Genomic DNA, 16,737 nt, shown 5'->3' with positions numbered 1-16,737 from the left:
AGTCAACCTTGGCCCAGGGCTCTGAGGCCAAGTGCAGGAATCAGAAAGAGGGATTTTAAAACGTGTATGCCTATCTTATTAATGCCAGATCTCCTCTTAAGTGGAGGGTGAAGTCTGTGCCCTCGTCAGTGTCACGTGGACCACTCCACTGGGGACACGCGATCTCAGTAAGTCCAGTTCTCTGGAAGGTTTGTGGTTTTGTGGCAATGGTGTAGGTGGGCTCTTCAGAGCCAATGGCAGCACAGCTAGGAGAGAAGCTTTACCCATACAAACAGAGGTACTGAGCCCTCTAGCCTGGTCCTTTGCCTAAGTTATGATCATGTGTTCTAAGTTCTGTGGAGTTTTTGGGTCCTGATTACAGCACAGGAGGGGGTGTCTCTCCTTATCTCCCTCCAATCTCAATACACATAATCATTGAGGCAGGGCCAAAACACAGGCTCTCAGAATTCTCAGGATGGCCTGTGGGCCAGATATACCACTTCTAGGGGTGGGAGCTTCTTAAAAACCACTGTCCCTGTACCTTAACCCTAATTCACCTATCTCCCCCCTTAATCCAGGGGATTGAGCCTGGGAGTCTCTATTTAACATGCTTCTTCAGTCCTGGGACTCAAATATTTCTCTCAAAAGACCGTCAGGAGTTATCCAGGGGGTGCTGCAAGGCTCTGGAGTATCACCTTGGCTGGATAGGATACTATCTGGGATCCTGAGCTCTTAATGGCCAGGCTACATCCCAGACTCCAAAATCAGCATCATCAGAGATGGGACCAAGAGATTGGCCTCTGTAACTTCCTCCAGGTGATTCTGAATGCAGCTTCCATCCACGGACAGGCTGGCCTGTTCTCAAGTCACATCAGGAGGGGCTTGGGCCTCACTGAGTTAACTCTTAGCTGCCAGGTTGATGGGCTCCCTGTAGCAGGACTGCTTCCTCTTCTGCTTGGAAGGCTGGGAGAGAGCAAAGAGCCCACTGGGTCAGCTGGAAGCAGGGTGTTTAAGTTAAACCCTGTCACTTCCTGGGACCAGATACTGGGCATTGGGATCCCTCCAAAGGAAAATATATCAGGAAAGACAGGGGTTGACTTCAAGGTTCTGCTGCCTCAGAGCAGATCAGAGCCCCTAATGAAGGGTAAATTTGGAGTGGGGGGGGGTGGGAGGAATGTGATGATGGGAAGGGTGGCCTCTGCCTGTGTCTAGTATCAGTAAGGCAGGTAGCTGATTCATCTCCACCGACTCTACAGACACAACCCTGCCACAATGGGAACGGTAGGAAACCAAGGCCAACACCAGGAAATTGGTTACTAGAGTGAACCTGGGTAAAGGGCAAGGTTGCTTTGGAGAATTTGGAGTTTGCAACCCTAGTGCCAGTGGTGTGGCTGGCAGCCCGCACCTTCACACAGAGCTGAGGGTGCTGGGTGGCATCTATAGCCCAGGTCAGGAGTCCCGGGGGCTGCTCGTTAGAATGACTTTTGACAGGTAGCCCCTCTCTTCTCCTCTCTGGCTTTTAATCCTCAGGCCCAGCAGCAACCTGAGAGATCTGAGATGTGAATGCAGGGCAAAGGAGAAGGACAAACAGGTCCTGACTATGCCCTTTGCCAAAATGTCCAATTGGCATGGCTGGGTGTGTGGTGCTCCCGAGACAGGGAGGTGAGAGCAAAGTGGCTATCCACCCTCCCACCAAGCAGCTAGTGCTGTGCACGTGCGTGCAAAGCTTCAAGGCCAGGATGCCTTAAATCCAAAATCAAAGACAAACAAACAAAAACCCAGATACTTCTCTAGGCTTCAGGGATGTCGGGTGCTCAGAGCTCGGGGGCCAGAGAAGCAGCATCTGTGCCCGGGAACTGGGTCACATCTACACAAAGGATCCAACTTCATCTTCTCTACCTTCCTCCCTCTCTCCTTTGTCCTTCCGGCTCCTTCTAATTATTTGCTATAACCACTTTAAAGGGGTCACCTACAATAGCTTCAAAACGGAAACCACACTTGCCATCCAATCCAGCAGCTCTGTATTGACGCCTTCAGCCACTTCCTGTCTCAAGAGTAGACAGCGAGACAAGTTACATACCAGGACCCTCTGTGCAGTATGTCACAGCGAAGGATGAGAGACAACCCACAGGCCTGCCGGGAGGTGACAGTGCCTCTGAGCAAGAGAGGGCTGAGCAGCTGTTAGGGGGACAGAGGTCAGTGACTCAGGGGCAGGTCCCCAAGCGCACTGGGCTGCGGAGAAACGAGCCCAAGAGTGAAGGCTGTGCTGCTCCTTGGATAAAAATAAAAGAACAAGGTGGGGAGGGGACCGAACATCACTGCCGGGTTTTCTCCTTTAAAAATAGATCAGAGAGAAATAGTGCAAAATGTCAGTATTTGAAACTTCTGGGTGGGGAGTTCAAGGTTACCGTACACAACTGCTTCAAGCTCTGAATTTTTTTTTTAAATTAACAAAATTTAAATTGGAGATATTCTATGGAATGCATTTACTCTAGTGATGAAGGCAGCCAGCATCTGGATGGTGCTCACAAGGGAGCAGCATTTCACTTTCAATGCGTGCTGAGGAAAGGGAGTCGGGCCTTGAGTCCCTGCAGCCGGGCCAGTCTCTGCCCCAACCACTGCACCACACTGCACCCATGGTCCTGGAGGGCATCTGGACATGGATGCTGGCATGGAGCCTGGTGAGTTCCCTTTTACTCTAAGCTTCTACGGGTTTTTACAGGTGAACACGGTACTATTTTTATAAGATGACTTTTAAGTTAGTAGGAAGACCCCCCCCGCCCACTCCCCAGGCTGAGGATCCATGTTCTAAAGCCAGCAGCTCCCACTCCCTAGGCAAAGTTGCTCATGGCAACTTTGGACCTGGAGTCCATTGGTTTTCTTTTTTTTTTTTTTTTCCTTGTTTTGTTTTTTGGCTGTCTCTCCCCATCCCTGCCCCTGCTGTTATCAGTGCTGACACTGCCTCCTGGGGCAAGTGGTCACATACCAGGTGGGGCATGGTGACTGGTCCAGGGGTGACTACCTGATCCAAACCCAGCCTTTCACAATCCCTCATCAGGCGTTTGTTTCTTAGGAAGTTCTTTTCTCCTGATCCTGGACCCGGAATGCCAGTAGCTCAGGCCTGCTGACACAGAGTAACTCAGGAACAAAAACCCTGGTTCATTCATATTGGATCCTGTCATCTCAAAGTCAGCTCCCACAATGCCTTGCCCATTTGGTTTGGCTACAGTCACTTCCTGTGAACAAAAGCCAGGGCTCACATACCCTTCACGGTGTTAGGGATGCTGACGACTAGGACTCCACGCTGCCACCTACCGCGTGACTCCGCAGGTTCTCGACCTCTCTGAGCCTCAGATGCAGGCCCTGGACTTCTAGTTCCTGTTTCCTCAGTGTGATGACTTGAGAACTGGATCAACCAGTCCCAAGCAGACCAGCAACCAGGAAAATTAACACCATAAAAACAACTAATGCCGCCTACCCCCAGAAGTACGTGCTTACCAACCATGCTAAACTCAGGAGACGAAGGGGCAGGGCAGACAGCAGCAATCATTTCCTTCTGGGATCAGACTCTCTCTGGGACCATACCCAGACTCCTCCCTGCTCCCAAGACTGTCACCAGATGCCACTACAGAAGGATGTGGAAGAGGCAGGAGAGAGTCAAGACTTCCACCCCTGGGGGTTCCACACAGCCCCTTACATTCCCTGAACGAAAGTCACAGCTTCCAGGGGCCTTTCAACCCTCACCTTTCAGGTGCAGGGATAGCTTAGAGCCGTTCTGGGCTCCACTGTCCCTCAGCTTTTGCCCCAGTGTTAACAGTGCTCCTTTCCTGGTTTCTCTAGCTCTTGTCTGATATAATCCTGCTCTGTGAAGGAGGCTGTCCCACGGTCTCACCTGATATACCCATTCTACTCTAAGATTCTACACCCAAGCAGGTTTCTCCAAAACTGCAGACTTCAAACCCAAAGAAATGACCTCTTATGAGAGGGTAGCGGCTGCTTGTGTCTGAGGCATGGGCGACCCTTACACGAAGCACATGGGGCACATCTGGGTTGCAGGAGCTTCCACAGAGCAGCGCAGTGATTTCTGCACACCAGCAAAGATACCTGAGAGTGTATTTATAGAAAGATACAGAGACACGGACAGGCAGCATCTACCTATAGATACAAAGGTTGCCAGAGAGCCACAAAGTGTATTTGCTGATGGCAAACTCAGGTTTCACACCCTCCGTCATACAATGGTGCCATCTTGGGAAACCATGCTTCTGTATGTGGCTGCTTCTCTCTGTAGCAGTTTCCAAAAGGAGAAGGCTGGCTCCAAGGACAATCCTTAAATACAGGTGCATCCTTCAAAAGCAAAGGGGGGTGCATGGGAGGAGAGGGGCGCTTCCACATTGTGCATGGCAGGAAAAAAAAAAAAAGCTAGGGCTGGCGTGGACCAAGGTGAGGCAGCAACTCCAGAAAGCACAGCTAAGGGTCTAGGCTGAGGTGTGGAAACATGAGGGCAGGGAGGGCACGGCAATACAGTCCACCAAAAGCCCCTGTAGCACGTGACAGTCGGTTAAGGGTGAAGTCAGACCGGAATAACACTGAGAGGTAGCAGCTGTTGTCCTCCGGAGCTCTTGAGGGTCTCTGAAGCTTGGCCAGGCAAGGGTGCGCTCCCGGAAGAGCAGAAGTGGGGCAGCTGGGCCGAGGGCTCCTGTGGTTTGGGAAGATCTGCGTGGACCCTGCAGCTGGGGGAGCCCAAGGACCCTTCCAAACCCAGAGTCACTTCTTGGGTGAGCTATATAATCCCCACAACATATAAATAAAAGTTTAGTTCTGTGTTTCCATATATCTTCTACATGAAGGCTAGCTAAATATTAGTGGAGTAACAATAATTATTAATAACAATAATTGTCATAATAACAATAATTAATAGAATAATAATGCCTCGAGGCGTGGGGGTGGGTCCTTCATGTGGCGGCCTGCTGGGACTTAGGGCTGGTAGAAGTGGTGGTAGTGGTGGTGATGTTCGTGATGGTGGTGGTGCTCATGTCTCTGGACGGCCTGCCCAGCCTGGCTCTCATACACCACCACAGCAGGTAGCTCCCTCACCTGCTCCCGACCCATAACCGTGGCGCCTCCTGCAGCCAGTGGGGCCTGCAGGCCCCGGCAGCTGGCCTGGTTCTCCTTGGGTCGATGCTTGTGCTTCTTGTGCCCCAGGGGTGCCAGGGTAGGTAGGAGGGCTGGGCTGGTGGCCAAGTGGGCAGAGGGGGACACAGTGTGGGTGGTGGGCACCAGTGGGGGCTTGCTTCTTGCACCTCTGGCCACGTGGCCCATTCCCATGTTCTTGCCCTGGGCCTTGGGGGACCTCACAAAGTGCTTGCTCCCATCCTGAGTACCCCGGAGCCGCTGCTGGAGCTCTGACGCCTTGGCAAAGGGAGCATCAAGGAGGTGGAAGGAGCCGGGGTCCACACCTTGGGGCCTCCGGTGTGGGATGTGGGCAGCTTCTGGCTCGTGGGAGCGAGAGCGAGTGGGGTTGGAGATTCGAGGGGGCAGCTCTGACTTCTGGGCCACTGAAGGGGAGCCTAGGAACCAATCCAACAGATACTTCATGAGTGCGCACTGTATGCACTGGGCTGCCCCGGGGTTCCCAGGTGCCACCACCTCTCTGTCTGAGCTATCAACCCGCTACTGTCCTTCACTGCTCCACAGGAAAGGGAACCTTCCCATCTGCTGAGAGGTGGGGCCAGATGATGATGGATGGGACAAACGCATTCTACACGTATAAAGGGATGTGCATAGGGAACGGAGAGAGCACTCAAAAGAGGGAACAGGGGTGAAGCAAGGTCCAGGGGCACAGAGGCTAGCAGTGTGGCACTGCCATGGACCAAGTGGCTACCGGAGCTGTGGCTGATGCGGGGCCAGAGTGGGGGTGGCCTAGGTGGGACCACTGCTTTGGCTGGATTTGAAGCCCCCTCATTCTCATGCCCAACTTTGTCCAAGTACTACTTTCATTTTGGAAACATCTTTAATGCAACTGTCTCTGAGAAGAGTCTCTGATATGTCCAGTAAAAAGTTCCACATCTCCCCGTCCTCACCCAACCCAGTGTTTTCGGTGGACAGCCTGCCCAGCAGTCCCTTACCAGGCCCAAACTGAGATGCGTAGTTCTCTATCCCCGCCAGGTCTAGGTAGTGGTTTCTCCTCTCAATGTTCTCGTCCACACAATGGTGGTAGCAGCCCGGCTGCTCCAGGTGGCTGTCACCCTGGAACCTGTGACAAAAAGTATGTTGACTGGGAAGGCACAGGTCTGGGAAGCCACAGGTCAAACACATAGCTCATTCTGCTCTGTGACTTGGGAGAAGGGGTTCAAGACAGAAACCCCTCGGACTATGCCTTCATTTCCCTGATGCCCACCACCTGTCCCAGCTGTACCCCAGTCCCACTCATCTCAAGCCAGCCTTCCACTCAGTCCACTGCCCACCCAACAGCATCCTAGAATGTTCTGTCTTTTCCAAGTTCACATCGAGGACCGGTCCTTCAACTACATCCTTTGGCGCCAGATGCGAAAGATCCCCACACTTGCCTGAACAGCCCACCTTCCCTCTGTTCGTGCAGACGTGACAAAGGGACATACAGCTGCAGAACCCCTAGCTATAGTCCTTCACTGTATTCCATATAAAAATCCTTCAGATTTTCTCCTTGGAATTTGGATTAGCATATATTGACTGTTCCTGACATGTTATGTACTCTAGATGGGGTTAGGACAGCACCTCGGGACCTAGCCCAACTAATGTTTCTACCAGGTACTATGTGCACATTCCTTCACAACAGTGAGACAAACCCCCAAACCTCCCATCCCTTGGATGGCTTGGCTCTTCAGTGGGCTAGGAAAGCCTTCATTTTCAGGCTTCTTTCAGAACTGTAGGTAAGGGCTTATAAATCTGCAGCTGTTTTGTTTTTAATTTTAGAGTCTAAATATGACTCTAAATCTGTGCTTCTGAAATAGATCCAGGACCCCTGCAAAGGACCCAAAATAGAGCCTGCTAACTCAAAGTCCTTCAGATGTATGTATCCAGATGGTGCTCAATATATGTTCATGGGCCTGAGGCTGCCGCCTCTGCCTGTGCAAGTCATACCTGAGAGGGGCTCGCTGCTTCTTCTCCCAGCCACGAAGTTCCTCAGCAGGCTTGGTGTCTGCTCGGGGCCTCGTGCTCTGCAGGTCTGAATCCCAGAAGCCCAAGAAATACTAGTCAGTACCTACTCCTACTCTACCTGGGATTGCATGGCACTATGCCCTCAAACAAACAAACAAACAAACAAAACAACAACAACAACAACGAATACCCATCATGCTTCACCATAGCTTTGTGGTGAACTTTGGGTGGGCTTGCCCAGTGAAGATCATGCTAGCTGTCTGTCCCACTGACCTCTCCAGATTCATAAGCTGCCCTCCAAGGCCTGGACTGCCATCTTCTGCACAACATGTCCCTGTAGTTTCTTGCTACAGTCTCATCTCTACGCCTTTGCTTACACAGGTCCTTCCATCTGCAACCCTCCCACCCCCAGTCCAGGGGCCTTCTCCTTCAAGGGCCCACCGAAGTCTTAAGTACACTAAGCAACTGTCCAGGGAAGCTGGGACTCCTGCCACCCTTCCAGGCTGACATGGGTCCTTCCTGTCTTTCCCAAAGTGGGTACCCACTCTGTCAACTCTCACCAGTCTGGTTGAAAAGGACACTCCTCTTGCTCTGGCTCCCATCGGGGGCCACAGTGAGCTTCACCCGCAGGGTCTTGCTTGATGTGGGGGAATGGTTCACAGAGGAGTCAACCACCTCATAGATGGTGTGCAGCAAGCTGGTGATGTCCTGTTTGAGAAGAAGCAGACACACCGTGTACTTCAGCCGCAATGCACAGTCACCAGCAACCTGAGAGTTGGGGGCCGCCACTATGCTGAAGGCCCCTGGCTCCTTCACACAGAGCTGGAGGCAGAATGGTGGATTCAGGGAGAGAATAAGGAGTAAGAGAACAAATGGAAGGGAGTTCAGAGCTCGGAGTGACTGAGCCGCTGGGGACCTCAGCAGGATGTGGAACCTCCCAGAGAAGCCTCACCTGGGAGGTGAAGAGTTTAAAAACCAGATCTCAACCCTCCTAGGTGACAGGCACCTAGTGATGCTACACACCCCGATCTTAGACGGAAAACCAGAAATGTGATAATTAATAATGTGTAATTCCACTGGACTGGATTATGGCCCCACCATTCCTCTGCCGAAGTCATCCCCATGGACGCTGTAGCTGGATCAGGGAGCGATGGAGGTGATGGAAGAGCAGTATGTGGGAGCAGAGGCTGCTGTTCTGCGGCTCTTGCAGCTCACCTGTTCTCTGCCTATAAGAAGGCAGCTGTCCACAGACTAGGAAGGGAGTGTTCACCAGAACCATGGGGCCTGCTGCCTCAGCCCTAAACTCCAGCCTCCAGGATGGAGGAAGATCAGTTTTTGTTGCTGAAGCATGAGGTAAGTGTCCCTGGAGACAAACTGGTCGGTGAGAAACCTGACCAGATATTTCTGGCCTGAATGGAGATTCCAGCAGTGTTCTATGAGGAGGATCTCAGAGACTCTGACTGGAGTCGGGAAGAGTACCCCTCACTGGGACTTCTGTGCTCTGGGTATCTGTGATCAGCTGTCTGGGGTACAGCCACTTGCTTTAAAAACACTATCCACCAGACACACTCAGCCACTGCCCTGCAGTTCCTCATGACTGCGGAGAGACTTGGCCTTCTCCTCTCTCTTCCCTTAGGCTGAGGCAGAGACGAATGACCCTAGCGATGCTGTAGCCAGGCACGAACGGTCTATCATGGCACAGGCATTCCTGTGAAACATGGTGGACATGCTGCTAGGCTGACTCTGAGCCGGCTCAGAGAAGCCAGAAATCCAGAATCTTCTGAGAAATATCCCAAATCGTCAACATTGACAACTAACTTAATTCTTAACAAAAGCTTTGGAAAGACCAGACCAGAATATGTGCAGGACAGACTGGGGGGGGGGGGGGCGGCAGTATGAGACTCAGATTCCAGCTGCTCCCTCCTGGCATGCTGAGCTGTCTCAGCTCCTCTAGTGAGGTCACACCGAACCCCTCTTCCTGTCCTTCCCATGGCTCCCTGCACAGCTATGCTACATGCTCTAGAGCTACACCATCTTCCAAAGCCATGATGGAGGTGACAAGCAAGGAAGCCAAGGCCACTGCCTCAAAAGTCCTGGGGTCCTGTTTGGTGCCTTCAGCACCGAGCTGAAAAAGCTGCTTTGCCACCACCTTAAAAGCCAGGGTATGGAACATAGGAACAGGCCACTACTATACTATATAAAGACAATATAGTAAATGTGTGGTCTCAGGGGGGCATATGGGGAGCTGGTGGAATTTTTAGGGGATAAGACCTTGTGGCGAGGCTTTTAGGCTATTGAAGACACGCTCCTAAAGGGGGACCTGGTTCTTTCTTCTCTCTCTCTCTCTCTCTCTCTCTCTCTCTCTCTCTCTCTCTCCTCTTCCTTTCAGGCCCTGAAGTGAGCAGTTTTGTTTTTCCATGCACACATGCCAGAATATTCTGCCTTGCCACAGGTCCAAAACAACAGAACCAACTATTGTGCACTGGAGTAAGCCTGTTGCCTTTTAAAACTCAGTATTTGGTACAGTGGCAGATCAGGTGACTTAACTGCTTCCTGTATGATTGACAGCCCAAAGGTTCCCATGTTCAGCTCACACACAGGCTACAGGCAGCAGATGCAGTGAGGCAGGAGCCTGTTTTCTGGGACACACCAAAATCCATGTGCTCGCTCTAGGAAGAAGACTGGAAGAGCTTTGTACGCAGGTTTAAAGGGGGCTTTGTGGCTAGAGACGGGAAAGGCACCAGGCAGGGTTCTTGACACAAAGTCAGCATCCTAGCTCCTCAGAAAACATAGCCCAGAGGCTTGCTTCAGGCTATGCTGGGCCACCTGCCTTCCTTGTGGCTTCTTCCTCTCATCACCAAGGACATGAGTTAGAAAAGAGAAAGGAGCATCTGTCCCTGTTCCTTCTTGCAAGGCCTTTGCAGGAGGGTCTATGCACAGGAGGTGCCTCACATGTATACAACAGGGAGACAGGAAGACGGCAGTCACCAAGAGCGGGCCACCTCCATTGTGACATGCATGTCAAAGACGTCACAGATGGCCCCACGTGTCCTAGTCATCTAGGCTGGATGAGAAGCCAGTGAGATTTGACTCTGGGCTGGGTATGGAAATTTTGAATGGGAGAAATTCCTGAGAGGGAGAGATCCAGGCTAGAACTGGGAGCATTCAGTGCCATGGAGAGAGTGCACAGTAAGACAAGAACAGCCATGAGTAAGACCTGAAGTACACATACTTAAAGTAAGGCCCCAGAACTGAATTACAGGTCAAGGAGTCAATGCATTCCTGTTGTTGTTAGCTGCAACAGGACAAACTAGGATCCCATCGCTCACAGGCCAGGGTCCTGCATAGTTAACATGCCATAGTTAGTTAGTCTCCCTCCCGCCTGGTTCTCAGGCAGGCTTTGTAAGCCACATACCCCTCAGAAAGCTTAAAGGTGACTTCCTGTAGATGCTGTGGAGAAGCTAATACTTGTCCCAAACTGGGATAAGGAGATATGGAGGCCAAGCTTTCATGACTCTGGAGACACTGCAGGCCCACAGGAGAGGACAAAGCCCACCCACCTGGTCTTACACCTCCACACAGGTGCCAAGTACCATCTCTAAGAGGCCCCTCCTCAAAGTGCAGGCAGGCCTGGAAGGAAGAGGGAAGGATGCTGAGTCTGAGCCCACCTTGGCTTTCCTGGCCCCTGGAATGAAATCTGGGTTGCTTGCAGGACCTAAGACCCACTACTGTGCACAGGGGCCACGGGCCAATCTCCTTCAGTTCTTAACCAGAGATCAGCTAGGCAGGCACACTCCCAGGCCAGCGTGCTGCATGGCTGAGCCAGCTTAGCACTGGGATGTCCCTCCAAGAAGCTGCTCCCTCCTGTCCCAATGGTGTTTTCTGCTTCATCGGGTTGTCAGAGCAACACACGGAGAACTGAGACTGTTTCTCCCCTGCTGAGTGCTTAGCCTGGTACACAGCTGATGCAGAGATAGAGACAAGGAGAAGGTGAGAAGAACTTGGGAGGAGTTGTAGGAGGCTCTGAATGGGGGGGGGGGAGGACTGAGACCAGTCACAGCCACTGCTTGCTCCTGTCTGTGTGGCCTGGGAGGCTCACTGAAGCAATCAAGGGTAGCTGCTGGAGCTTGGGGACTGCGAGAGGAAGGAAGTAGGGACAGATTGTTGGACCTGAGATTCCTCTCTGGGAAATCCTTGAACTGTGCCACTGTCTCCCACCTCTCCCCAGTGGGGTACCCCCAACCCTGGACTGTGAGGTGCTCAGGTGTACTCGTTCTGGCCCCTCTCCTCACTGACAGATGCCAGCACACCCTTCAGGATACTCCCAGCAGCCTTCCCTAGCCCTGCCCCCACCAGGCAGGAGGAGGGGGCAGCAGACTCAGGCTGAGTCCAGCTCCTATGCCTGAGGGCTGCCAAGTGGCAGCAAGCACACTTACCTCACGGGTGACTTTGCCATTGTTGTCGAAGTCATACAGAGTGAAAGTCCATTCCTGTCGGCTGTCCTCCTCCACAGAAACATCGCACTGAAGCTCCTACAGAAAGACAGGTGGCTTATTTACTTACCAGCTACATAATTACCTTACCTTGGGACCAGTGGTTAAGGCCTTGGACACCCTGACTATTCCCTGACACTGGGAAAGGCAGAAGAACAATGACTAAGACATGACCAGGCAGGGAAAGAGGCCAGAGTCTAAGCAGGGCATACAGGTCTCAGGGCACCAACAATCTCTAATGTCCAAAGACAAAGGAAACACAAGGAATCAGACAGGAGACTGTGGCCTTACAAGGCTAAACTTCAACCAAAGGTGAAAAGTTTCTCGAAGGAAATAGTGATCAATGACTGGGAAGCCAGACAAGATCCCAGGACGGGCAACTGAACTGGGCAGCAGCAGGCTGGACATGAAGAGGTGAAACTCCAGTCTGCCCAGACTCCTCCTGGCACGGCCCCAACAATTGTACCATCCTGGACAGGTCTCTATGTTTCTGAGGCTTCATTTTCCTTTCATATAAAATACAGAAAATGATTGTATCTATCCTCTGTCCTGTAAGGTTGTCAGAACACTAAGTCCCTTCCCATGTGGCCCTCTATCAGGTCAGAGTTCCCAGGTCCCCTGCCGCTATGGGGACAGTTCATACTTCCACCTCAACTGTCCTGCTTCTCTGCCAAGAGCGGCCCTACAAGGCCAGGCATCAAAGACCCAGAGGTGACCTGATCAATAGGATGGCAGACTCCGTGCCCCAGCTCAGAGAACATGGAGACGGGCCTCACCACAAGGGGAATTGCCTGCTAAGTGGAGTGTGCGTGGCCTCACCACAAGGGGAAATGCCTGCTATCTGGAGTGTGTGTGGCCTCACCACAGGAGAAATGCCTGCTAACTGGAGTGTGCGTGGCCTCACCACGTGGGAAATGTCTGCTAACTGGAGTGTGCGTGGCCTCACCACGTGGGAAATGCCTGCTAACTGGAGTGTGCGTGGCCTCACCACGTGGGAAATGCCTGCTAACTGGAGTGTGCGTGGCCTCACCACGTGGGAAATGCCTGCTAACTGGAGTGTGCGTGGCAGGCAAGGTGTTCTACTTAGAGCAGTTGCAGCTTGAAGCTGGCTTCCCTCTCTGGTTCTCAAGTGGGTCATGCTGAGTCCAAAGCCGACCTTCCCTCATCCACAACATGCTAATCGGACACCTGCCAAGTGCCCATTCTACTCCTGAGGAAGTACTTGATGTGATACGACACGTGGCACACATACACACCTGCACATATATACCACATTGGTTCGCTAGCTATGCCACTTGTCCGAGTAACTACCATGTCACCTTGACCACACTGCTTGATCAGCAAGGGCAGGAACCAGAAACCATACCCATTTCATTGTTGATCTCCTGGTGAGCAACAGGGCTCCATGAGCCCTAGGGTAAAGAAGGAGACCCCAGTATTCTGAGCAACGAACCCACTGTGGGCTGGGAGCACCGAAAGCTTCCAGAACTCCGCAGATCCTCACTAACCCCACAATCCAGGGAGCCTGAACATGAAGGGACCTGGCCTGAATTCACAGCTTTGTGCCAACAGTAGAGCTGTGCCCTGTGGTCTCAGGAAGGGAGGGACAGGGAAACAGTGAGGCGCTGAGGTGAGGGATGCCAGCAACCTCCACCGATCTCAGCTTCAATGTGAGCTCTCACTCTGTGTTTGGTGCCTGGAACTAAGCTACCCATTCTGCTGTACTGCTGGGGTCAGAGTAGGGCAGGAGGATGGGCACTATGTGGGGTGGGCTATCCTTTGTGTTGTCCTTGTGGTTTAGAAACCAAAGTCCAGATAGGACTGGGGCCCTGTCCAGAGCCTCCAGTCTTAGATTTCTCCATATCAGAGGAGGCCCCCATATGCCTCAGGTCAACCTCTGGGGATGAAATGGAAGGTTTGAAGAATCTGAGGATCCTGTAAGAAGGCAACAGGCCCAAGGACCAGAGCCCTGTCTCCCCATGTACAACCCCGCCTTGTCGTAGGGTCCTATTATTGTGTACTTGCCACCACCCACGTGGGGAGGCCATCACTGAGATACTATGGCCCAGAGGCCCAGGAAGGATCTCCCACAGAAGCAAACTATCCACATGAGAGTTAAGAGGTCCTCCCTTTTAGATGGGCCTCGGTTTACCCCTTCTAGAGCACCACCATGATTCACAACCCTCCAAAGCAAGCTTACTTCAAACTTCAGCTGCTTCTTGGAGCCGGGACCAGGGTCACTCGCTTTCTCCATTCTCTTCTCATCGCCACTGCCCAGGCTGTCGGACTTCTCGGGTGGCAGGGCCACTGCGGGGAGGCAGAGGGAAAGGGGAGGAAAATCAAAATCAGGGTGGCTATGCCCTGTCCTCAGGCCAAGAGTGCCGGGCCCCTCCTGCCCTGCCTCTTGGCTGTGTTCCATGTCCTTTGATTCTTTGGCCCCGATGATGCCACAGGCTGCCCCAGAGAACGCCTCTGTGGTGCAGCCACACCAGTTACTCAGGTTTCCCTGGAGCCTCTCAGACTCCCACTCTGTCCCAACTTTACAGCCTGGAATAGCAGCCCGCAGACTGAGTACCTGGTAGGGACAACCGACCACTTAGCAGGGCTGGGCCTGGAGAGGTGTTTAGGGGACTGGACAAGGTGTGGGACCTTAGCATTCTGTATTCACTGCTTCCTACACTGACGCTGTGGAATCCTCAAAGATGCTATAGTGGGCAGGGTAGAGGGATGAGAACTGAGTTAACCCAGTTTGAAGAAGGGTATATGTATATGTGGTGAAGGACATCGTGTACCACACAATGGCCTCTTCAGGGATTGCACTCACTCTGACCCTTGCCCTTGGCCTCTGTTCACCTGGGACCCTTCTGTCTGCAAAAGGGCGTGGTCTTCTGTGTGTCTGACTCTCAGGAGAGGGAATGTGAAATCTGTGGCCCACTGGCACCATTTTTCTGTGTCCAAGATGTGCCAGTCTGGCACCACCATCACCCTAGACCCAGAACCCAGGCTACAGGTTTCACCATGTAACAGAATGACCCACAGGTGTCTTCTGACCCTTTCCATGGGACACAGGGGGCTTCAGTTTACTTTTCTAGAAGATGCTCCCATCTTTTCCCTCCCCAAAGTTCCTCAGTGTCCTGACACAGTGACCTTGCTGTACTACTTTGAAGGGGAACAAACTGAGGATGGCTCCTGACCTGAGAAGGCTAGGTTGCCGGAGGGCAGACGAGATGACTCAGCTAGACCAATAGTTCCAGTTGAACCTTTTGGGGATGTCATGATCATGGCAAAATGAGGCACAGGTCAGGAAACTGGGGCTCTGTCTCCACCCCTCTCAGTTCACATATCCCAGTGTTGCAATGGGATATGTGAACATCCCTAAGCACAACAGTGAGAAGGGGGTACAGTGGGGGAGGGGCACACAACCCTTGCTTTGTTCCTACTTTCCAAGTCAGGGCTCTCTTCCTGGCATCTATTTGCAGCAGTCCACACGGTACCACGGAACCGGCAATCAACGCATGTGCGATGGACTCTCACAGTAACCGGGCCCCACCGCCCTCACTGGCTATTCACTGACTCTATCTTCACTGGGACCTTGTGAGGTGGTTACTGTTATTAGCTCCATTTAACAGATAGGAAAACTGCGGCATAAGAATACTCCAGGCTCTCAGACACCACAGCCAACTACAAACTGGCCTGCAGCAGTGGTTCTGTCCCCTGGGAACCTCTCCTTTCTCTCTCCCTGCCTTGGCACAGCCAATACCCACAGGGGCCTCCAGCCATTAGTGCCCCGAGAGCCAACAACTCACTAACGCCATCACAATTGTTAACTGTGGAAATGCTCTGTTACTGCAGAGTAAAGCCAAAGGAGCACAAAACTAGAATGGCCACCTCCTCAGAGGCTCCAGGGGCCCAGCACGCTTACTGCCAGGCAGGCCACTGGCCCACTACTTTGGATTTCATCCTTAGTAGTCCCATCCTGATCTGACTTGTCAGAGATCCTCCTCCAGAGGACCCTGAATCCAGGAAGACCAGGCTGGAGACTCACCAGGGACTCAAAGTCCAGCGCCAGCTACTCAGTCTACCCAGTGCCCGCTGGGCCACAGATGCTATCATGAGTCCAGACAGGGCGCGCAGTATGGCCACGCCATTCAGGCTCCGGGACAGGTGGCCCTACTGCTACCCCTTGAAGCAGGGAGCTCTGCTGAGCCTTAGCTTCGGATGCTACCAACGTCTCCAGCAGACACGGCTGGGCTGTGCAGGAGCACCACAGGTGAGGGGCATTTGGTGCTCCTGCTCTTCTGACCCAGGCAACTTTAACAAAGTCTGTACAGTGGGGGAAGGGTGGTGCCTCCTCACCCTTCCTGGTGATCCAGGGATGCTGGTCCTCAGCAGACAGCATCCTCAAGCCAGTTCCAGGAGAGAACTGTGAGGAGACTGTTGGACAGACACCACGGCAGGTGCTCAGTAAGCACTGACTGTGCCTAGTCCCAGCTGGTAGCTCAGGTCCGAACTGTCTCCTTTGCCCCAACCTGCCCCTTTGCAGGAACTATAGAGACATCACAGCCTGCAGAACCCTGCTCCTCTCCCGTGCTCCTCCCCCTCCCAGAGAGAGAAGAGGAAGCAGAAAGCAAAACAAAGCCGAGTTCCATCTTCAAAGCCACTGCCTGGCTCTGCAGAGGTCCCGCTGATGCGAGCTGGCCAGGCTTATCGAAACCCGACTTCAAGTTCAAAGGGAAGTTATCAGACAAGCACCTCCAGGTTCAATGTCGCCTTTCATGTTCCACTTGATAAGCCCAAAGACAAGGAACCGCTGTTCCGTTCTCTCTGGAGTACCCTTGCTGCCATGCTAGAAAGCATGTCTTCCTTTGGGACCTCCCTGCCCCTTCCTTTTCCCCCACCTGGAGTGGAAAACATCCCCTTTTATCCTCATGTGTCCTCCCAAGGGACCAGAGTGGCTTAGGCTGTCCTCTCCTCCCCAGCAGGTCCCTCATGCTGTCCTAGCCCAACAAGCCCCCATGGTAGCCCCAGGTGGTCATGTCAGTGAGCATGTAGAGCCTTCCGGCCTGGGCAGAGCAGAAATGAAGAGCAGGCCTGGGAGACATGCTGCCCCAGAGCTGTGAGGCCAGTA

The 16,737-nt window shown here is 52.8% G+C and overlaps 1 protein-coding gene across 1 annotated transcript in view; it reads right to left on the bottom strand.

Moving 5' to 3' along the window:
* Positions 1-4,060: 4,060 nt before the first annotated feature.
* Positions 4,061-16,737, bottom strand: part of Nkd1 (NKD inhibitor of Wnt signaling pathway 1) — a 67,881-nt gene continuing 55,204 nt past the window's right edge. Inside the window, exons 5-10 of the mRNA XM_087900153.1 lie at positions 13,810-13,916; positions 11,553-11,648; positions 7,677-7,824; positions 7,099-7,183; positions 6,105-6,232; positions 4,061-5,546 (exon numbers count right to left, since the gene is read on the bottom strand). Coding sequence (XP_087756279.1) covers positions 4,954-5,546; positions 6,105-6,232; positions 7,099-7,183; positions 7,677-7,824; positions 11,553-11,648; positions 13,810-13,916 — 1,157 coding nt within the window. The 3' untranslated portion in view covers positions 4,061-4,953. The remainder of the gene's footprint in view (positions 5,547-6,104; positions 6,233-7,098; positions 7,184-7,676; positions 7,825-11,552; positions 11,649-13,809; positions 13,917-16,737) is intronic.

This window comes from Myodes glareolus, chromosome 22 (assembly GCF_982192425.1).
Source record: "Myodes glareolus chromosome 22, mMyoGla1.1, whole genome shotgun sequence".
Classification (NCBI taxonomy): domain Eukaryota; kingdom Metazoa; phylum Chordata; class Mammalia; order Rodentia; family Cricetidae; genus Myodes; species Myodes glareolus.
This window is presented reverse-complemented; position numbering and strand designations above follow the sequence as displayed.